Consider the following 22,866-nt stretch of genomic DNA (forward strand, 5'->3'; position numbering starts at 1 on the left):
GTTGTTTTTGCGGTTAAGCAAAGCACCTGGTTAAATGAATTGTGGGGGGGGGTGTTGTTAAGCAAATCCAGCTCCCCCCACCCCCACCTCCTTGACCTTTCTGGTCAGAAGCCAGCTGGGAAGGTCCCAAATTGCAATCGTGAGCACAGGAGCCGTCGTAAATGTGAGTCAGTTGCCAAGCCCCCAGGGACTGCGGGGGTGGTGTGACGCTCATAACTTCGAGGAAGGGTTGCTTAGAAATGTCCCTCCACTTTCCTGTTTTTCTGTGCTAACGATTGATCTCTTTGTCGCTCTAAGCGATAACGGCTTTCATATCTCGGTGGTTCTTCTTTTTCCAGGCCTGTTCGAAAACGAAGGAAGAGGCTGTGGGCTAAACGCATTTATCCTGCCAGGCGGTTCTCTCCCAGCATGAGGCAACCTCACGGGGATTTAAGCTGCTGCTTGATTTGTATAGGGAGCAATGCTGTGGATTTTGTACATAGAATTTTCTGCCTAGATCACAGTATAAGGGGAAATATTTAGAGCAGGGGTATCCAATTTTGACAACTTGTGAAGTCCTGTGGGCTTAAAACTCCCAGAATTCTTCAGCCAGCCATGCTGGGAAGGCTGGGAAATTCATGGAGTTGACGTCCACACGTCTTCAAGTTGCCAAGGTTGGACACCCCTGATTTAGAGGTCAAAGCGTCTTATTTAGAAAAGTCCAGCAAACTTTTCGGGTGTGTGGAGAAGAAAGCTCACATTAGGTCAGAAAGAAAGAGGCTTTCTTAGGTCAGCTTCACCTGTAAGCCAGGGGAATAGTTTACAGTGCTGGTTCTCAGGGGTGACATATTACAAAACTGGGATCTGATGATCTTCTCTGTTGGCCAGAATAGGTGGCGGGCTGACCAAGAACTCAGGTGCCTGAGATCAGAGCCCATAATTCAATGGCCTGTTTACTAAGAGGCTCCGAAGATACCTCAAAGAGGGTGTGTAATTAAGACATGAACTAGTAGCTGTTGTGCCTTCCCTCAAAAGTTTATCCTCAGCTCCCAGGGGTGTAACTCACCCGTTAACGTATTATCTTCCAGACACGTATCACTGTTCTTGTTTTTTAAAAAAAAATATGCAATTGCAGCCAAGCTTCCATAGGAAGGAGAAACCAGCTCACTTCTACAAGCTTTCCTGTTTATCTTCTTGGTTTAATATTTTATCCTTGCATAGATACACATAGGTGAACCCTGCAGACATTCCTATTTTTCTACCAGTCTTGGTCTTATAACTCTCTGAACTCATTTAATCAGGCCCATGTTTTCCCCCAATTCTCCTTGCCCCATCATGCTTTTCCTCCAGCCTGCCAACCCAGACCCAACTCTCCCATCACCACCGGAAGCGTGAAATTCTTACAAAACAGAATGAGGGAGTTGAAAACCTAGGTTGGTACTTTCTCCGTGACACATCTCAAGAGGGCAGTCCTGAACTGCTAACTTCCCAGTCCCCATACTTCGTAGAAATGTTGGGTCTACACTTTCCTGAATGACCAACCAAAAACCATGTTAGCTGGGGACTTCAGGAAATGGTCCTTTCCATTTATGTTGAGGGCTTCCAAGGTTAGGGAAGGCAGTTTTTATCAACTAGGCTACAGTTCTAAAGAACTTACATTCCAAATACAAAGAGAAGTAGAGAACAAGCGAGGAGGAATAGGTCCTACGTTTAAGGTTGGGTGAGAAGTTGGCGTGGTCCTAGAATTGAAGGCAGTGCCTTTAGAAGTCTTGAGAACTTCCCACTGGGAAAAAGGTAACAACCAACATGCTTCCCAGAAGCCTAGTTTGCTTCATGCTGCCAGTCTTCCCTTGGGTACAAATGGGGATAACTGCACCCTGAATACAACGTCATCTTGAGTCCTTGGCTCTGTGCAAGGGATCCCATCCCCTCAAAGCTTTTTTCTGGGGTGCTGAGCAAGAAAAAGGTTCCTCCTTTGAGAAGTCAACCATTCCTGAAGCTTCATTCCTATTAGACCTTTCCTGTTTACATACCCCTTACGTTCCTCCCCCCCCCCTTCAATCATCTATTATCTTTTCACTAGGAAAAAAAGCAACCCATCTCTTCTCGGAGTCCGAATATCATGCATGCTAAGTGCATTCTGAATCGCGGATCTGACCGCGAGCCCGTTGCAGAAATCTGCACTTAGCGCTCATTCTGTTCGACCTTGGGCCATCCTGTCCTGCTCTTCTTTCTCTGCCAATAGTGCCACGAGTTGTTGATCACGAGCCACACACAAGCAGTACATTTTTGGGGGTGCAGAGACAGGCCTCTTTTGAACCCTCACATAATGCAATGCACGGATACCTCACTGCTTTTGATGATCTGCTGTTCTGCACTCTGTTCAGCAGGTGGTGCCACAGCTACGTGTGTGCTTGTGTAATGTATAGATGCCTGCGCACGCGCGCACACACACACACACACACACGCATACACACATGGTGCTACTTCTTGGAGCTTCTAAAGAGTTGAGAAGTTACTGAAATCCTGGAAGAATTTCTCAACCTCTTTGCTGAATCCCTCTGCAGCGGTTGCATAAGTCTGCAAGCTGTCGTTGGTCCCAGTTGGTCCCAGGAAGTAGAAAAGTTTTAAAAGTTCAGGGAGGATTTGGCTTTGCTATATCCACACAGCATCCAATCCCTTCCTTTCACTTTTTCTGCCTCCCAATTAATTGGGCCTTTAGTTCAATCAGGATTGAGGGATTAGCCTGTTGTTAAGCTTCCTTCTTCTCTTGGGGGGGAAAAAAAAGCCTTGCTGGTGACAGAATGGAAAATGATGGGTTAATTGGGGGGAAAAACTGGGAAGTTTCTGGGAAAGAAGCTGAATCCAGCCAAGAGGAGAGAAAAAAATGTTTGGATGTGGGAAGGAGAAAAGGGATGGGGTGTGCCCCAGAGGGAATATAGGGCATGGGGTAGAGATGAGGGGGCCAATCCACCAGCGTTTTTTCAGAGACAGACCTTTATTCAATTGCTTCCAAGTGTCTTTATACTGTCTTGATAATGTGCTAGTATTTTAAGAAATTTTTTTTTATTAGCTGGGAAACCAATCCCAATGTTAAGGGAACGATGGGGAATCCAAGGCTGTTTTATGTAGAGTGAGATCATGTTTAGTTGTGTCTATTTTTTTAATCTATTGTTGTACAAAGCGTGTAAACCAATATATTCAATGAGACTTTTTTTTCTTTAACCTCCCAGTATTATGAAGTATATAATGTTAAAGGGGTGGAGAAGAGGATGTTGGTCCTAAAGACTTGTTTTCATGGCTGATGCCTTTTGCAGTGTTAAAAAATATTCTCAAGATCGTCCCTAGAACTCTCTTTTTCCTACAGACAACTATGTTTCTGGTCTCCCCCCCCCCACTTTTTTCCCCCCAGGCAGAAATTAAAGGAGAATACGTTTTTTTCTTTTCCATTTCTGTAAACGGGCTGTAGCCTGCCCTGTGTTTCTATGCATCATAGAAGAAAACATGATGTGATCAGAACATCACTTTATATTTTAAGCCTCAAAATAGACACAAAAAGCCGTTTCCCAGGTTTGATCAAAGTGGAGAAAAATGTTGGTGTTAGCACACATTCAGGATTCCTGGCAGGGCACTTTGGGCACATAACTTTATTTTTTAATCTGCTCACTTGGTGGCTGGATCACAGTCTCCAGTTCCAAATTCTTGGGAATTTCGAAGCCTAACCAGTGATTTGAAATCATCCATTTGCCAAATTCAATATTCTTAACCGAAGTGCATAATCCAGTGGTTTGGTGATAAATATACATTATATTAATGAAGATCCTTATAGGGATGGGCTGTTTTAGCTATATTTTACTTGCTACACCATGCATTAGCTCGTAACTTCCTGAGAACCTTGATGCTGGGATATTTTAACCTGCTTGAATAATTTGCCATGGTTTTATTTTGCTCTTATCACACGTCCACCCGAAAATAACAGGAATTTTAAAATTGTAAATACCATTTGGGACCAAAATATTTAGACAACTACTCTTTTTTCCAAGCTGAGCCAGGCAGCTTAAAGATTCTTAAATATTTATTTGTACCCATTCTCTCAATTCTATACCAATCTCTTTTTATATTTGAGTTTGAGATGTTCTGACCTGGGAAATGTATCTCTAAAACGGGTGTGCAATTTTTGTTCTTTAAACCCCATTCTGGACAAGTGCCACAAAGTTCACCTATTCCTACTTTTTTGGAGTTTTATGGTAAATGGTCTTGAGAATGCTTTCATAATGGCACCATGGTAGGTTATGCTCAGTTGAATGTTTAGTTTTGGATTTCAGTTCACACATAAGGCAGAAAATAGGTTGGCAATTTTTGATTGTAAGCATCATGGGAGTGGTAGAAAGGGGGGGGAGGGGTCCTCTTAAGAGTGAAGTCCAATAATTTTGTCATCTGTTTAATGATGGGGTGAAAAAGAAGGGTAGGTATTACGGGATATTGCAACATTTCCTGTTCTTCCTTAGGAGCATAGGGGTTGAGACTCCTGTTTGCTTGCATCCCATCCTTGGTCTCAGCCTTGCTAGATCTGCTGGACCTACAACATCCAGAATTCCATCTAGCAAAATGCTAGATACTCCACTATCTAAGGTAGAAAAGATTTGAAAGTCTTAACATACGTTGCAAAAGGGGTAAAGACATGAAAGTGAGCAGAGAGTAAACCAAAGACAATCGTGTAAAAAGATATATATATGAATAATATTCATGTGTGTCTATATATATATATATATATATATATATATATATATATATATATATATATATATATATATATATATATATATATATATATATATATATATATATATATGAATGATAAAAAAAAATAAACCTTATCTTTCCATTTCCTTTGTCCTTCTCATGTATTTGGTTATTTATTTCTTTATGTTTGGTACCTCTTTGGTGCTGTGATAGTAGGATTGCCACGAGTCTTCACCTCTTGTGCTCTGCAGCCTGAAAAGGCATTCATGTTGAAAAGCTAAACAGCACAGTTGTCCTTGTAAGCTGTTCTGCCTCTTAATAGGTTGAGCGGGAAAGTCCACGGACAGGGGGTCTCCGTTAATATATGGATTTTAAACCAATACCTTGCCTTGCCCTAAGGGAGGCAAGGGAGATGAGGGGAAAGGAAGAGGGCCCTTTCTGAGTATTTAAACCAAGTCTAATCCTTCTGGAGGGACGCGGTGGCTCAGTGGGTTAGGACGCTGAGCTTGTCGATCAGAAGGTCAGCAGTTTGGTGGGTCGAATCCTGAGTGCCGCGTAACAGAGTGAGCGCCTGTTACTCGTCCCAGCTTCTGCCAACCTAGCAGTTCGAAAGCACGTAAAAATGCAAGTAGAAAAATAGGGACCGCTACGGTGGGAAGGTAACAGCGTTCCGTGCGCCTTTGGCGTCTAGTCATGCCGGCCACATGACCATGGAGACGTCCTCAGACAAGTGCTGGCTCTTCGGCTTTGAAACGGAGATGAGCACCGGCCCCTAGAGTTGGAAACGCATGTGCAGGGGAACCTTTAGCTTTACCTTTAATCCTTCTGGGAAGTGAATGTCTGGTAGTGTAGTGGAGGAGGAAATGGAGAAGGGGAGGAGAAGAGGAGGAGGAGGAGGAAGCAGAAAAAGGAGAAAGGAGAAAAGCAGGAGAAGGAGGAGGAGGGGGAAAAAGTAGTCTCCGCTTCTGGTCCTTAATAGACTTTTCAGTAACTCCTGTAACTACATTTCCCAGGATTCTTTGGGCAAAATGAAATAAAACTATTCAAGCAGCTTGGGGTTCTATTCCAGAAGAACAAGATGTAGCTAGAATCACTCCACCGTTCGGTGAGATTAAGATTCCTCCCGCTACCCTCATAATGCTAGATTTTCAGCGATTATTCTGCTAATTAGTTCAACCTGAGGACGATTGCAATGCTGAAATTCTGGAACTGTTTGTATGTGTGTGTGTGTGTGTGTGTGTGTGTGTGTGTCTTTCAAATAGTCTTGCTGGCCTGTACCTGTGGGAAAATAGGTGCCATTGAACTGAATGGGACCTCCTGATGCTCAATGTTGTCAATTTATTTGCTCTTTAGAGAAAGAAATATAAATCCTTTGAGACATTCTCATTCTCTCTCTCTCTCTCTCTCTCTCTCACACACACACACACACACACACACCCCTGTCCTGCCTTTTCTGCCTTTCACCTGTGAGTAGAGATGATGCAGCGAATAGATATTTTATTGCTTTTGAGGCCAGCGGGAGCAGCTGGTGTAAAATCTTCCATCTCTTTTTTTTTTTACACTCCATAAATTAATGCAATATTTACAAACAAACAAACAAAAACAAAGGTGGAAAAGGAACGGGACTTATAACAACTTCTTCATATCCACCACACAAGTACAGTTTCTTTTCTCTTGTTTAAAACACGGAGTCACAAGCACAGCGATGGGGTGAAACGTGTGTTTGCTCGCTTTGGAGAAGTGGGGTTGGGGTGGGGTGAGCATGTTTACAGAAAGGTCACACCAGACGAGACGATATTGCACTTCAAAAAGCTCAGGATGGGGATATGGAATGAAGCAATCAACTTGGCCCTCTTCTTCCCCTAATTCCAGCGTCCTAATTCTGAAGTGCCAGCTCTTTCTAGCCATTAACCAAGCTCATAGCTTCATTAGGGCCGTCCGGCACCATCTGCAGATGTTGCCTGAAGAGGTACATTTCCTAAAGAGGCCACACTTGCCATGCAACAACTCAGTTGCGCTCTGAAAAAATGCAAAATGTAAAGAACACTTACTCCCAGCAACAGTTGGCATTTGGGGGCCCGTAGAGATAACCCCCCCCCCCCGACTTACACACCCATTCCTTTAGTGGCTGTTGAAAGTTGCAATGGCACTGGAAAAATTGACTTAATGATTATTGGTCCTCGCACACAGGGCCATCGCAGCATCTCCACGATCACATGATCAAAATTGAGACAGTGGGCAACCGACAATGTATTCATGAGGGATCGTGCGATGGCCATTTGCAACCTTTCCAGCTGGAGGAAGCTAGATTCATTTAATGACTGCATGAGTCACTTAAGCACAAGGATTCACTTAACAACCTTGGGGGGGGGAGAGAGAGAGAGAGAGGTAAAATTGGGTGTGGCTGACTTAACTGCTTTGCTTAGCATCAGAAAATCCCAATTGTGATCGTAAAAAAGTTGAGGGTTTCCTGTATTTGAATCCTGATTTATAAACCTCAATATGTGTTCTAGCAACTGATCCTTTGAAGGACAGGAGGTAACACATTTTCAAAAGAGGGCAGCCTTGAAGCCTCTGCTGGGACCAAGGGAACTGCTACCTTTCTTAAATTTCTGTAAGGACACCTGCAAAGGAGGAAAACGGAGTTAAGCGAATTCTCCTGCACGTCCAACAAAGTTGCCTGGGAGAGATTTTGATGAATTCAATAGGAGGAGAGCCGTGTTACATCTATGGGGGCAACAAAAAGGCATAGCCTTTTAAATAAACGTGGTTAGTCGGGAAAAGGTCCTGATAGGACCTTGGATAGATGTTGATCTCTATTCAACTCTGGTAAATGCCTGATTTGGAGCCGGTGGACCGAGCTGGTTGAAACTACTTTGGGGGTGAAGGCAGAGAAACGTGGGGGGGGGTTCTCCCTCGGCCCCCAGAAGCAAGTAAACTGGTTCTCTCTACAGGTCTTTAAAAAAAAAAGCTATTGCACATTTCACCCTTAGGATAGGGATTTCCTCGAAACGTTTTTAGCATGGAGGTCGATTGTGCAGAAGACTTGGGGCGGACGGTGGTGGCAACAGGCCTTTGAACAGATTATCAGCCTCTCGGGGGAAATAAATTGGAGACGGAGGGGGTGGTGGAGGGAAAGGTGTGACCAGGAAACCCAGATCGGTCAGCCAGGCGGGTGGCATCTGGCTCTCTCTCTTCAACCACCACGACCATCAACCAGCCCCATCTCCAAGAGAGGGTCCTTTTTATGTCCTGGCATCATTGATCGTTTTGTGAGGAGAGAATCCCAGCCTTCTCTGAAGGACTGAGAGAAGGGGTGATTGTAGGGGGATTTGGGGTCAGGACGGGGATTAGACTCAGTATATTTCTTGAATAGAACTTTCCTATAAAAATAGACATCAAATAAACAGAGAGGGGTGGGTTTTTTTTTCCTTTTTTTTCGTTTCTTTCTTTTAACCTTGATTTCGAATCGGGACCAGAGAGAAGCACCATCTTATCAAGCTCCTTGGGGCTCGGTTTCAACTGCTTGCGAGAGGCTTCCGCTGCTTGATAAGGGCCAGACCCACTCCCACCTCCCCATCTAGCTGACCAGGCCTCGCTCTGGCCGTCCGCTCGCCCTCCGGCCGTTTGTAATTTGGCACCTGGCTCTCTAACGCCTCCAGGCTGTCGGGGCTGAAGTCACCACCTTCGTTTTCCGAACTGCATTCACTCAAATCTGTGATTTCCAACTCAAAATCGGAGGCCGGGTCCTCTTTAGCCCCTCGACCCCCGGAAGGACTGGGCGGCCTGGTGCCCAGCAGTTCCTTATTGCGAGTGCTCGGTCCGTGGACATCCCCGCGGAGGGGCAGAGTTGTGCTATGGGGCGGGAGGCAGAGTCGGGGCACAGAGCTACCCCCCAGGGCTGTAGTTCTCTCGGGGTTTTCGTTGGGCAGGAGGGAGATGGGCGTGGGAAGCTGGGCCAGGGAGCCAGACAAAGGGTTGGGGTAGAAGTGAGGGGAATACAGAGAGGTGGGTAGCTTGGAGCTGTTCAGAGGGAAAGTGCTGGACAGGTAAGGGTTAAAACTCCAAGGATATTCGGGAAAGGAGGTATTCCGGCCATATGGAGTCAGCAAACTGGGGGGCTTGGTGTACCCAGCCATACCTGTTGGGGAGAAGGAAAGAGAGGTGAGCAGACACTCCATGCTGAGACCAAGAATTGGATAAACGTGTTTGAGATAGCATAATTTCCAATACAATATCATTATCTTTTGAAAGCCAGTTTGGCCTCATGGTCAAGGCCAGGGGTAGGCAACCTTGGCTCTTTTATGACTCGTGGACTTCAACTCCCACAATTCCTGAGCCAGCCATGTTGAGGGGAAAGGGAGAGGTTTCCATGCTGAGCCATGCTGGCTCAGGAATCCTGGGAGTTGAAGTCCACAAGTCATAAAAGAGCCAAGGTTGCCTACCCCTGGTCAAGGCTCTAGACTAGAAAACCAGAGGCCCTGAGTTCTACTCCCGCCTTAGCCATGAAAGTTAGTTGGGTGACTTTGGACCAATCGGCAGGAGACCGGGAGTTCTAGCCTGTCTTAGGCATGAAAGCCAGTTAGGTGACTTTGGGCCAATGAACAGGAATCTGGGAGTTCTAGTCCCACCTTAGGCATGAACGCCAGCTAGGTGAATTTGGGCCAGTCCCTCTCTCTGAACCCAACCCACCTCGGAGGGTTGTTGTGGGGAAAATTGGAGGTGGACGTTGCGTTGGATAAGTTTGCCACCTTGAGTTATTTGTAAAAATAATAAAGACAGGCAGGATATAAAAGGAAGGAAGGAAGGAAGGAAGGAAGGAAGGAAGGAAGGAAGGAAGGAAGGAAGATGCCTTTTATTATGCCTTTAGCCCTTTTGCTCTCCAGCCTACACTCACCCAGACACACTCACCTGATCCCAAGAATGGGAAGGCTGCATCCAGCCTCAGCTTCTCTGGCTCTGGCTGACGTTCAAAGAGTGGGGTGCGGCTGGAGGCATCCCCCAAGCGAGGGCTTGAGAAGAGACTTTGCAAGGCCTGCAGAGAGCAAATCCAACAGGTGAGAGATCTCAGCAAAGTGGAGAGGGAAGGAGTGGCAACAGCCAGAGAAGCTTGCCGGTCGCCTTGGTCAACACCAAGCTGGTGCTTCACTTGAAAATTAGTACTGGTAATCCTTGAGTTAGGATCACAACTGGGGCGGGAATTTCCCTTGCTGAGCAGAGTGCTTGTTAAAGGAGGCGTGCCTGATTTGACAAGGCTTTTCCGCCAGGGTTGTTAAACTGACCGCTGCAGCTGCTAAGTGAATTCCATGGTCATTAGATTCAGTTAAGATAATCTTAACAATAAAGTAGAATGAGCAAATCTGGTTGTGTACGTCTGATAGGACAAATCTGTCTGGTCTCTTTTATAAGCTGAGAAGTTAGGCGGGGTCCTTTCTGTGTCATTACGCAGCCACAGGCTGTGCCTTCTCTGACCATTCCCTAGGCCAGGATCTTCAACCTTGGCAACTTTGAGATTTGTGGACTTCAACTCCCAGAATTCCTCAGCCAGCCATGGAAGAGGAATTCTGGGAGTTGAAGTCCACAAGTCTTAAGGTTGCCAAGATTGGAGAGCCCTGCCCTAGGCCACTTCTCTCCCCACCTCCCAAGGTCTTTTGCACATACCGTTACATTCTAGCTCTGTTCCCTCCCTGGCTTGTCATACCTCGGTGGTCAGTGGGGTGCAGTCAGCTCCATGGTTGCTCCCGTTGAAAGGATTCTGAGTGAGAAGAAACGGGGAGTTGGCAGCCATGTCCAGGAGAGGGTAATTGACCAAGACCACTTTGCTGAAGTTAAACTTGTAGGTGAAGCGTTTCCCCTTGGTCTTATGGAGGATCCGCTTGTTGTAGTAATATCTGCAGGAAAGAGTGGACAAGCTGAGCTATCCGTCGGCGGACAGATATAAATTCCTCATTCCAAAAATAATAGCAGAGTATGCTATGCATCAAGGAGGCACCAGATGGGAACTGCTTCTTCAGAACAGGTCAGTTCTGTGGTTAAAACAACACGCCAGAAAAAGTCAGTGGGCTTACATTTATTTTGCATCGTCCATCCTGCATTTAATCAGGAGTGCAAAAGGAAGGCAGAAGTTCTCAAATCACAATCACACCCCACGTTTAACCTTTTTCTTAGCCACTGTCAGGAAAGAAAAGAAGAAAGAAGGGGGAAGGGAGGAGGAGGAGGAAGAAGGAGGAGGAGGAGAAGGAAGAAGAAGAAGAGAAGGAGGAGGAGGAACAACAACAAGAAGAGATGAAGAAGGAGGAGAAGAAGAAGAGATGAGGAGGTGGAGGAAGAAGAAGAAGAAGAAGAAGAAGAAGAAGAAGAAGAAGAAGAGATGAAGAAGGAGAAGAAGAAGAGATGAGGTGGAGGAAGAAGAAGAAGAAGAAGAAGAAGAAGAAGAAGAAGAAGAAGAAGAAGAAGAAGAAGAAGAAGAAGAAGAAGAAGAAGAAGAAGAAGAAGAAGGAAGAAGAAGAGATGAAGAAGGAGGAGAAGAAGAAGAGATGAGGAGGTGGAGGAAGAAGAAGAAGAAGAAGAAGAAGAAGAGGAAGAAGAAGAAGAAGAAGAAGAGATGAAGAAGGAGGAGAAGAAGAAGAGATGAGGTGGAGGAAGAAGAAGAAGAAGAAGAGATGAAGAAGGAGGAGAAGAAGAGATGAGGAGGTGGAGGAAGAAGAAGAAGAGATGAAGAAGGAGGAGAAGAAGAAGAGATGAGGAGGTGGAGGAAGAAGAAGAAGAAGAAGAAGAAGAAGAGATGAAGAAGGAGGAGAAGAAGAAGAGATGAGGTGGAGGAAGAAGAAGAAGAAGAAGAGATGAAGAAGGAGGAGAAGAAGAAGAGATGAGGTGGAGGAAGAAGAAGAAGAAGAAGAGATGAAGAAGGAGGAGAAGAAGAAGAGATGAGGAGGTGGAGGAAGAAGAAGAAGAGATGAAGAAGGAGGAGAAGAAGAAGAGATGAGGAGGTGGAGGAAGAAGAAGAAGAAGAAGAAGAAGAAGAAGAAGAAGAAGAAGAAGAAGAAGAAGAACTTAATTCTGCGTTGTCCAACAGCAGATTTCAAAATATGTTAGGCAATTGATCTGAAGTCTTGACAATCACTTCTAAAGCTGGTTCAAAGTATTCCACCTTGTGGAGCGATGGGAGACTCATATTCACTTCCCTCTCCCTCATCCTCAAAAAAAAAATCATTGAAACCTGACTCAGGCTGAGAGTTTGGGGCAGAAGAAAGGCAAAATCCAAAAGATAGAAACTTTTTTCTAATATCAATCACCAAAGCACTGCATTGACTTAAAATGATTCGATCCTTATTTGCACATATATAACAACGGTATAACAGCTGCTTTTCCAAAAAAAAAAAAACTCCCATAGAATGTTCTATTTAAATTCTATAGAGATTATAGCTAAATCAACCATAGAACCTTAGATCCTTTTTTTCCTTTCAGCAATGATTTAGCCCCATGGGGGAAAATACCAACTAAATAGAACTATTTCGCATTTTTTGGAAAGGAGATTAAATCACCCTTTCTTTCTTTCTTGCAGTGCAGTGCCCCCTAATGGTGTAGTTGGAGAAATCAACACAGTTTCAAATAAAGCGCCCCCTAGCAAGCCATCACGTGTATTGCCTCCAAGTTCCCTTTAGTTTAGTCTGTGCCAGCAATACATCTCTTTCTCCTGTGGGGTTACCAGGGCGTCTTCAGAATTTATTTACTGGGCAAAGCCATGCTGAATTCCCAGGCTGAGTTAATAGGAAGTGTCAATAGCGTTTAGCTCCTCATAAATATTAATTAGGAAAGAGGAATCTCGAGTGGCCGGAGAGATGCAGTTAATTAATAGGCGATAACAAATATTGCTGTCGATCAATTACGGAGAAGGTAACCGTGGAGCACTTGTGGGTTTTATCATGCACTTTGAAGAGGTGGAAGAAAGTCGAGGTTTTTTTTTCCCGAAACCTGAAAAGGAATGTACTGTTCATGACATGACAGGATGATAAACTTATATTACAGGTAACAGTAATATTTAATAGGGTTACTGCTACATCACGGAAGTTTTACTAATTAATCATAAGAGTTTTGGTAGGCCACTTAATTAATCAAAAGTGCTTATAAATACGCCAACCGTTCTCCGAAGCAAAAAATAATAATTCTAGGGCTTCTTTGGAGTTAGATGATGAACGAGCCTTATGCAAACCCCTTTAAAATGCAACCGATCATCCTTCATACAGAGAAAATTCCTCTTTTGAAGATGGCAGTCACTGTCTAAACTTTTTTTGAGTCCTTATGCTGGAAAATGAATTACTGTCCATTCGTTAAAACACTTTTCAAAGACTTTTTTTTAAAAAAATAATTGGTTAAACATTCAAGCACTGGAAGTTGGCATTAATATAGTACATTTTTGGGTGCTCAAAGCAATGTAGCTGCATTCTTCTAATTTCTTTCTGTGATTATTGTAAGCTGCACAGAATAGTTGAGATGCGGCATACAAGTTAATAAATTAGTATTATCCCAACCTTTCTTACTCACTTTGTTTTTTATAGAAGCAAATTTAAGGCAAGGGAAACTTAAATCATATTACTTTCCAATTGCTCTTCTTAGCTGTATTTTATCTCAAAAAAGAGAGCCTCAAACCATGTAATAATTATATTTTTCATGCTGCATTAAAATGTGGAATGCAGTTTAAATAGTTTCGAGTTTGCTCAGACAAATCTTGAAACACAGGACATTCTCAACAAGTGGTTTCTTCAGGAATGATGTGCAGTTTGGGATAAATTAAATCATTCTGTTATTCTTTCCCTGGTCATACACTTAATATATACTGTGTGAATAGCAGCTCTGTATGATTGAAAATTTTGATCTCCAAACAAGATCTTAACCCCATTACAGGTAGTCCTTGACTTACGACCACAATCGAGTGCCAGATTTTTGTTGCTAAGCGAGATAGTTGTTAAGTGAGTTTTGTCCCAATTCTTGTCACAGTTGTTAAAGTGAATTACTGCAGTTGTTAAGTTAGTAACACAGTTGTTAAGTTAAGTGAATCTGACTGTCAAAAGGCCATAAAAGGGGATCACACGATCCCGGGATACTGCAACCGTCATAAATATGAGTCAATTGTCAAAGAGTCTGAATTTTGGTCACATGACCATGGGGATGCTGCAACGGTTGTCAGTGTGAAAAAACTTTTTTCAGTGCCATTGTAACTTTGAACGGTCACTATATGAACTCTTGTAAGTCGAGGACGACCTGTATAATCCCGGAAGCAATTGAGTGTAAGAAATACACCTAACCGTTTACGCGCGATCTTGCACTTGACTAAAACTCACTTTCAGGTTTTTCAAAACTGCTAGATTACAACTAGATTTATCCCACGAGAGTGATGATGTGTTATAAAGTTAGTGTCAATTTCCAGCCACCACACAGACAGATTTTTATCCATAATGAACAATCCCTAACCTGGATCTTCGAGTGTTACATCACGTACATCCACGGAAATCTAATCAACACATGAGTTTTTCCAAAAAAAACCCGAAACCCAAATAGGTGCACTTCAAGCCTTGGACAATCCTGATTCCCACTGTTAATGAGAATTGGGTGCAAATTTGTAATGCAGTCTAGATGGGAACTCTGAAGACCTGACCTCAAGCTTTAGCATCCTTCCTTACATAAGAACGGTGTTCCCCAACTGTAGCAGCTTTAAGATCTGTGGACCGACTCCCAGGATTCTACGCTGCCTGGGGAATTCTGGGAATTGAAGTCCGCAGCTCTTAAAGTTGCCGAGGCTGAGAAACATTCGACCCACTTCCCCTCATCCCCAGATGCTAAAATGAGCCAAAATCTCTGCCTTCCCCGTCTCTCACCTTAAAGCCCGGCTCAACTTGTCGTAGTTCATATGGGGCTTGCATTTACGAATACCCCAGAGGCGGGCCACTTCGTCGGGGTCCTTGATGACAAATTCACCATAATCTCCTTGCCAGGCGATGACATTCTGGTACTCTTCCTTCTGCAGCAGTTCCAGGATAAAGTGCCAGAGCTGGATCTGACGGGAACCGGGACTCGACTCGGGTTTATAGGCCCAGTCTGGGAAAGCAAAACCTGTCAGTGAAAAAAAAGAAAGAAAGAAAAAGAATTAGCTGATTGCAGGTCACAAGTTCTAACTAGCTAGTTATCCTCCATTTATCTTTAATAAATCCTATTATTCCATATAGAAAGACTTTAAAAAATCATTTTTAGGTTCTCCTGCTTGCTTTAACCTGCACGATGCTCTTATAGAGTGTAAGTTTCAGTAGGGGAGAATATTTGTAGCTCAGGTTGAACTGTGGGGTCCTTGGTGCTCTCTGAGTTTGGTTGTTCTCTTGCAGGCGTTTCATGACCCAACTAGGGAACATCATCAGTGCTAGGAGGGAGTGGGGTTAGTGGAGTGGAGGAGGAGGAGGAGGAGGAGGACTATGAAGTCCTTGGAGCTCTCTGAGCTTGGTTGTTGTCTTATAGACATTTCATTACCCAGCTAGGTAACATCATCAGTGCTAGAAGGGAGTGGGGTTTGCGGAGTGAGGAACAAGGAGGAGGTGACGATTCACCTAACAATGGTGATGATTCACCTGACAAGTGTGGCAAGAAAATGAAGCCATACTCAACTCAACCAAAGAAATGTTAGGCTCAATTGCGATTGTAAGTCGAGGACTTCCTGCATTGCTCGGCATCGCGCGTGACCAGTGGCAGACATCGTTCAAAGACCTCTTCTCCATGTGCTTTGAAAATGCCCCCCCCCCAAATCCTTGGAGACATTCCCCAGAAGTTGAGATGTTCTCCTCCTTGCGGTTATTTCCACATTCAGATCTTAATTCTGCCCTGGGCTTTAATAAACCGACCGACCCAGTCTTGGGCTGTCCAATTCAGCCACCTCCACTTCCACCCTCCATCCCAATTAATCACGGCTCCAGCTCAGAAGAGAGGACGGACTTTCAAGGCAGAAGGTGCCCCATCTCTCTCTAGGGCTAGGTCAAGCCAGCCTCCTCCGATCTGTGCCTCTATCTAGGAATCTGTCATTAGCAGGCCTAATGAACTGCTGATCGATGCCTTGATTTTTCAGTTACACACTGCACCTTTGGCACCCCTGCAGTAAATTACATTCACCTTCCCCAAGGCCTCCCTATACATCACGCAAATGCCATGGCTCGCCAAGTGTCAGATGAGTCTTTCTCCAGAGAGGTATCTTGCTATTTGGAAAATCCCAATCCCTCCCTTGTTCGGGCTTTTATGCCTAGCTCAGGCATCAGAGGCTCTGCGGGTAGAACAGCAATACACAGTGCTCGACGTGCGACGCAATGGAGCCCAAAGGTTTCTGTGGTTAAGTGAGACCTTTGTTCAGTGAGTTTCAATAATACTAATAATAATAAAGTTGGAAGGGACCTTGGAGGTCATCTAGTCCAACCCCCTGCTCAGGCAGGAAACCCTATACCATTTCAGGCAAATGGCTGTCCAGTCTCTTCTTAAATACTTCCGGTGTTGGAGCATTCACCGCTTCTGTAGGCAGGCTGTTCCACGGGTTAATTGTTCTAACTGTCAGGAAATTTCTCCTTAGTTCCAGGTTGCTTCTCTCCTTGATTAGTTTCCATCCGTTGCTTCTTGTCCTGCCTTCAGGCGCTTTGGAGAATAGCTTGACCCCATCTTCTTTGTGGTCATAAGTCACTTTCTTCAGTGCCGTTGTAACTTTCACTGGTCAGTAAATAAACTGTTGTAAGCCGAGGACTACCTGTATACACTGAGGTGCAGGGACTGCTGTTACCTTCCCACCCAAATGGTACCTATTTATCTACTTGCGGTTGCATGCTTTCAAACTGCTAGGTGGATAGGTGCTGAGCGAATAACAGGAGCTCAGCCTGTCACGTGGCGCTCGGATCTCGAACCCGGGCTGTCAGCTCTCCAGCTGACAAGCTCAGCATCTTTAACCGCTGAGCCATGGCGCCATTAACTACCACACCAAATATCGTAACTTTTCCTTGGGCCGCTGACCTAAGATCCCACACATTTTCATTGCCTTGAACACTTTTTCTAACCCTAAGCCAGGGGTAGGCAACCTCGGCTCTTTTATGACTCATGGACTTCAACTCCCAGAATTCCTGAGCCAGCCATGCTGAGGGGAAAGGGAGAGGTTTCCAAGCTGAGCCATGCTGGCTCAGGAATTCTGGGAGTTGAAGTCCACCAGTCATAAAAGGGCCAAGGTTGTCTACCCCTGACCTAGGCCTAGGCCGCTTTATGACTGGTGGACTTCAGCTCCCAGAATTCCTGAGCCAGCCATGCTGAGGGGAAAGGGAGAGGTTTCCATGCTGAGCCATGCTGGCTCAGGAATTCTGGGAGTTGAAGTCCATGAGTCATAAAAGAGCCGAGGTTGCCTACCCCTGCCCTAAGCCAACCTACTTGAGCAGATCTGTAGCAATGCTCCAATTCTAGCTCTAGTCTTGCATTAAAAACTTGATGATATCAGCTGTTTTATTTGGGGCTTCTTTCCAAATGATGCCTGAGGGGGGAAATCCACTTTTTCTACAGCTGCTGTATGATGTGTAAATGGTTTTAATTAAGCTCTGAGATACTCTTTCTTCCATTTCCCATCAACACGCCGCAAAAATTTGGATTTTTGCCTCCACACAAATCACGTCTACTCTAGTATAGCCCAACACTGGAATCTTTATCAATAGGTCCCTTAGTTTTCTTGGCAAGTGCACTGAACAACTATTCCGTGGTCGCATGATCAAAATTCAAGGGCTAACTCCAACAGGCAGGGCGTTCTTTGTAAACGTCTGAATGGGAATTCTGGGAATTGACGTTCACCCATCTTAAAAGTTGCTAAGGCTGAGAAACCCTGCTTTCCCCTGTTAATCACTCTTGATTTCATTTAGGTTTTGTCTTAATTAACCCTAACTATCTAGATCCGTTGGCTTTAACAAGAACTAATTTGCACACCAACTGTTTGGGTCTGTTAAACCCAAAGCCGCCTTGATTTAAATTTGATGTCAAGTAATCCACTTTTGCAACTCAAGCAGCAAGCAGAACCAATACGGCTAGTCCTCACCTTACCACCACAATAGAGGCCCAAATGTCTTTGTTCTTAAGTGAGTTTTGCCCCCTTTTATGACCTGTCTCTTCAAGTGAATCACTGCAGTTGTGTAGTAACACCGTCGTTAAATGAATCGGGTTTCCCCATTGATTCTGCTTGTCATAAAGTCACAAAAAGGGATCGCGTGACCCCAGGACACTGCAACCGTCATAAATATGAGTCACCTTTGATCATGTGACCAGGGGGAAATGCTGCAATGGTCATAAGTGTGAAAACCGGTCATAATTCGCTTTTTTCAAGTGCCATTGCATCTTCAAATGATCACTAAAGGAACCGCTGTAAGTTGAGGGCTACCTGCATGCCCCATGGAACAGCAGAGCAGATGCTGCAAGGAAACATAGCATGTAGGTGCAAGCACTTATGCGTCTAGACTTACAATTTGCAAAGGGGAGCCAGTAATATGCAGAGAGTCTTCAACTTGTGACAAGTGGGACCAGAATTTCTGTCGCTAAGCAAGGTGGTTATTAAGTGACTGATTTTAAAATTCCTTTTTGTCACAGTTCTTAAGTATAGCACTACAGTTGTTAAGTGGATCATGCTGTCATTAGGTGACTCCAGCTTTAACCACCCACACCCCCCCAACTGACTTTGCTTGTTGTAAGCCAGCTGGGATTGTCACAAATGGCGATCATAAAACTGTGGCATGCTGCAACATCGTAAATGTATGATGGTGACCCTTTGAGAGCTGAATGCAGCGAAGTTTCATTTTAATCTACATTATGCTGATTAGTGTACATTTAAAAGTGACAATAAAGTTTATTCTATTCTATTCTATTCTATTCTATTCCATTCCATTCCATTCCATTCCATTCCATTCCATTCCATTTTATTCTATTCCCATTCCCATTCTCTATTCTATTCTATTCTATTCTATTCTATTCTATTCTATTCTATTCTATTCTATTCTATTCTATTCTATTCTATTCTATTCCATTCCATTCCATTCCATTCCATTCCATTCCATTCTATTCTATTCTATTCTATTCTATTTTTCTGGTTGTCAGGTGCCCAAATTTTAATCACGTGACATGTGACAGCTGTAAGTGCAAGGATTGGTTGTAAGTCATTTCTTCAGGGTTGTTGTAACTATTACAATAGTATGATAAACAACCCAGAATTACTAGGAGGTGCGTGAACAACCCAGAAATGCATAAACAAGAGAAAGATGTTCTTTACTTCCAATTCTAGAATGTTAAATACCGTGCTAAGGAGTGTCAGGGTTTTTTTTTAAAAGATGGCGGTGAAAATTATGTGATCAAAGCTTTTTACGTGGGGGACAGTGTAGGAGAAGAGCAGATAGAACTGGTGATGGAGTTAAGTAAGTCATGAGCCTAGAGTCCTTATGTTGCCACAAACAACTCCAACCTCTCCTGAATTCTGCAGCCCCTTATCTGGCGCCAGTTTAGTATTGAACCTTAGTCGACTAGATTCTTGTATAAAGGCTAGAGCAATAAATCTTCTGAACTGCCACTTAACACGTGGTCCTGATCCTGACAGGCAGGGCTTCCGTGGCTGCCATTTTGATTCTCTCGACCCCCCCCCTTTTAGCAGACATCCTCAGCCCAAGGCAACCAAATGAAGCCTTGTCTCCCTTCCTATTTCAACCCAGACTGCAAAGAGTCTTCTTTTGACTACCCTGCTATTATTCCAGTCTTTGCGAGGGTGGCGGGGGGGGGGGGAGAAAAAAGAAAAAAGAAAGATTGAAGCAGCTGGCTAATGAAACATACAGGATTTGCTCCTCAGAGGCCAAGTGAGGGAAAGGCAGCCCGGAGGTTAAAAACAGTTCCCTTTGATTGTCGCAATTGCCCCCAGCCTTCAGCTGGGAGCTATCAACTTCACAGCTCTCTGGGTTCCTAGGGGAGCCACCGCTTGGAGGGAAAGGGTGCAATTAATCGCTGTTTGGAACGAGGGGGTGGGAAATGTTTGTCTATTGCTAACTGGCAGAAGGCAAACCGCACAATCGGCTAGAGCAGCCTGGCACTTGCTAGCAAGTCACTCCAGTTGCGATCTCTGCAGCCGTCTCTTCTCTTATCAGCACCAGGATAGACTTGCCGATTTTATTTATGTATTTATTGATAGGCAAGGGCTCTGGAATCTTCCGCACAGTTTTCCATTTGCTAAATGTTCCCAGGCGGTTGAAATATTTTTTGATGCTAAAGAGCCAGTAGATATTTGATGCGTGCCTTTGACATCAAGCCTGAGAAGCAAAATGTGGCAGAGAAATATTTTAAAGAAATAACTCTTAGCAGCCGGCATCCATTCAACAGCCATCTGGGTGCCAAATTTGTAATTTTTTTTTCTCTTCTCCTTCACTCCAATCCAATTTTTAAAATGTCACCATGGCTGGGTTTCCTCCAATGTGGGAGAGATTATGCTCCCGATACGATACCAGGTTTTCCCCTTGAAAACTTATTTTTTCCCCTATGCTTACTAAAATCATAATGTTTTAGATAATTTGGGGAAAGAGATGGCTTTATTTTGCTGCATTAGAAAAAGAAGTAATATTTTTCTAAGTGTGTCTGCTGACTTTTTCTTATTAATTATATTGGTTTAAGTGCCACCTTTTCCTGGAAAGGCTTTAATTTTGGTGAAGAAAAGTGAGGCCTGTCTTTTAAATCACTAAATTATTGAATAAAAAGTGCGGGATGGGATTTAGGTTTAGTTATGCATTTAGTTATACAAGCTGATCCTTGAAAACAACAGGACTTTATGCATCTATTTTGTATTTGCTGTTTTCAAATACTGATGTTCAAAAAGAGTGGCATTTGAAGAGTTGGCCTGGGATGGCATAACAGCTTTGGGTGTTTCGGACAAAATTGATAGCTGGCTTGGTTTCATATTTCATCCCTAAAAATATTAAGATATGCCAAGTGTTCAGAAGTGTGTGTGTTTGCCTGTAGGAATATATAGTAATAAAATAGATTTTATATTCAGATAATAGTTCTTTTCAATATTCAAACCTGAAATCTCAAAACGCAATTTTGCATTCTCAATTTCAGGATGACAATTCAAAAATATCCGAGTGTATCTTTCAGTTGTATTATTATTCATAATAACAATATATTTCAACCAGTTTAACACTGCACTAGATAGACAAGTGCATCAAAGCACCAGATCTGGTAAGTTTTCTGTGCCTGTGGGAGATTCAGGCAACACGTATAACCAGATCAGTTAAAACTCCTGTTGCTCATTGAACGTGTTGTCCGAATCAGCCAGTGTGCAATGCCATGCAAACTCAGAAAAAGAGGGTTAATTGAGTATTGTAAACCACGATTAAATCAACCATGGGTTAACTGAGTGAACCCAGGGAGAAAGAGAGAAGTCTTAAGATGTCCAGATCAGGAAAAACCCTCAATTTTCTGCCTGGGAGATGTTCTCCCTTGCTAAGGAATGCTTGCAAGTTTATCTTTTCAGGACTGAAAGCCTGACATGTAAAATGACTAAAACCAGGTGAAAGCTCTGCTTATCTACTCTAGGTTTTCACATGCGTCACACACAAAAAGCATAAATTGCAGCTTGCAACTTATGGCTTATGGTGTAGCATAGGAGGAAAACCAAGCCAAGCCAAATTTCATAGCCAAGCAAGCCGACACTTAATGGCATGAATCATTGCAGGTGAGAATAGGATGGGGCCAATCCTGGCCAAACAAGCCCCACTACCAGTAGTTTTTAACCCAGTACAGGTAGTCCTCGAGTTACGACAACTGAGCTGAAAATTTCTGTCGCTAAGTGAGATGTTTGTTAAGTGAGTTTAGCTCCCTTTTACGACCTTCCTTGCCACGGCGGTTAAGTGAATCACTGCACTTATTAAGTTAGCAACACAGTTGTTGTGTGAATCTGGCTTCCCCATGGTCTTTGCTTGTGAGAAGCTTGCAAAAGGGGGTCCCGTGACTTTGGGACACAGCGACGGTCGTAAATATGAACCCGTCGTCAAGCATCCGAATTTTGATCACATGATCCTGGGGAAAGCTGCAAAGGTCACAACTGTGAAAAAACGGTCATAAGTCTTTTTTCTCAAACAGTAAACGAACTGTTGTCAGTTGGGGACTCCTTGTGTCTAGAATAATCAGGGGTAGGCAACCTCGGCTCTTTTATGACTCGTGGACTTCAACTCCCAGAATTCCTGAGCCAGCATGGCTCAGCTTGGAAACCTCTCCCTTTCACCTCTGCATGGCTGGCACGGGAATTCTGGGAGTTGAAGTCCACGAGTCATAAAAAGAGCCAAGGTTGCCTACCCCTGACAGTCTCACATGGGTTCTGGCTGCATCTTAACCAAATGGAGTTGCCCTCGCTGGGCCGTTCTAACCGTGGTCACTTTGAACCAGGTTAGCTTTTAAGGGCCACGGCTTAGCAGTTTGTGAACCCAAGCCTTTTGGTTCCTGGCTGAAAGTCTTGCGCAGGCCCAGATTTGGAGTTAATTCAGTAAACAGGTCAAGCTGCTGTGTGAAGACAGCCAGGCTGTGTTGGAAGGGCAGTTTACTAACCCGCCAGTACGCCAGGCCAGGCGCAGCTAGGCAGAGGCCAAGCGGCTTGAACACCCAGGTGATGCCTGGCACAAGCGTCCACTACCCACGTCCACTACCCACCATGGCGGCGTCCTTGGCTCACGGATTAACCCACAGTCGTGCAGGGTCGGGGACGGGAGAGGGGGGGGGCTTCGGTCATATCTCCCCAGGGTCCAGATTAGGATTACCTGGTGTCCACAGAGCCGGCACAGGAGAGGTGAGGAGCAGATCGGAGACGCAATTACAGTCCATAGCGAGGAAGGCTTCTATCTGCAGGAAGGGGAGGGCGGGGGGGGGGGCGCAGGAGAGAGAGAGAAAGAAAGAGAGAAAGCGCATTGAGGAAGGGTCTCCTGCGGCGAGATATTACACACAAGAAGAAAAAAAGGAAAGGAAAAAGCGGTGTGAATGCGCCCCCCCCCCCGACCTGCTTGGGATGGGCGCGGAAGAGAAGGCGCTGCGGATTTCGCGGGATGGGGGGTGGGTGGGTGGGTTTTTTTTCCTGTGTTT

At 44.4% G+C, this 22,866-nt stretch overlaps 2 protein-coding genes across 5 annotated transcripts in view; one reads left to right on the forward strand and one right to left on the reverse strand.

The window, feature by feature from the left end:
* Positions 1-4,835, forward strand: part of ARHGEF1 (Rho guanine nucleotide exchange factor 1) — a 57,443-nt gene extending 52,608 nt beyond the window's left edge. For all 4 annotated transcript variants that reach the window (XM_081334706.1, XM_081334709.1, XM_081334707.1 and 1 more), the window contains one exon: positions 339-4,835. The gene's annotated coding sequence lies outside the window, so the exon portion shown is untranslated. The remainder of the gene's footprint in view (positions 1-338) is intronic.
* Positions 4,836-7,838: 3,003 nt separating this feature from the next.
* ERFL (ETS repressor factor like) lies at positions 7,839-22,611 on the reverse strand (the record flags this gene model as incomplete). The annotated part of the gene is made up of 5 exons (XM_081334714.1): positions 7,839-8,863; positions 9,634-9,757; positions 10,424-10,613; positions 14,598-14,832; positions 22,548-22,611. The coding sequence occupies 5 exons, from the start codon at positions 22,609-22,611 to the stop codon at positions 8,241-8,243; spliced, it is 1,236 nt and encodes a 411-aa protein (XP_081190840.1). The 3' UTR covers positions 7,839-8,240.
* Between the last annotated feature and the right edge of the window lie 255 nt (positions 22,612-22,866).

The sequence above is a fragment of the Vipera berus genome (genome assembly GCF_964194415.1).
Source record: "Vipera berus genome assembly, chromosome: 9".
NCBI classification, from domain to species: domain Eukaryota; kingdom Metazoa; phylum Chordata; class Lepidosauria; order Squamata; family Viperidae; genus Vipera; species Vipera berus.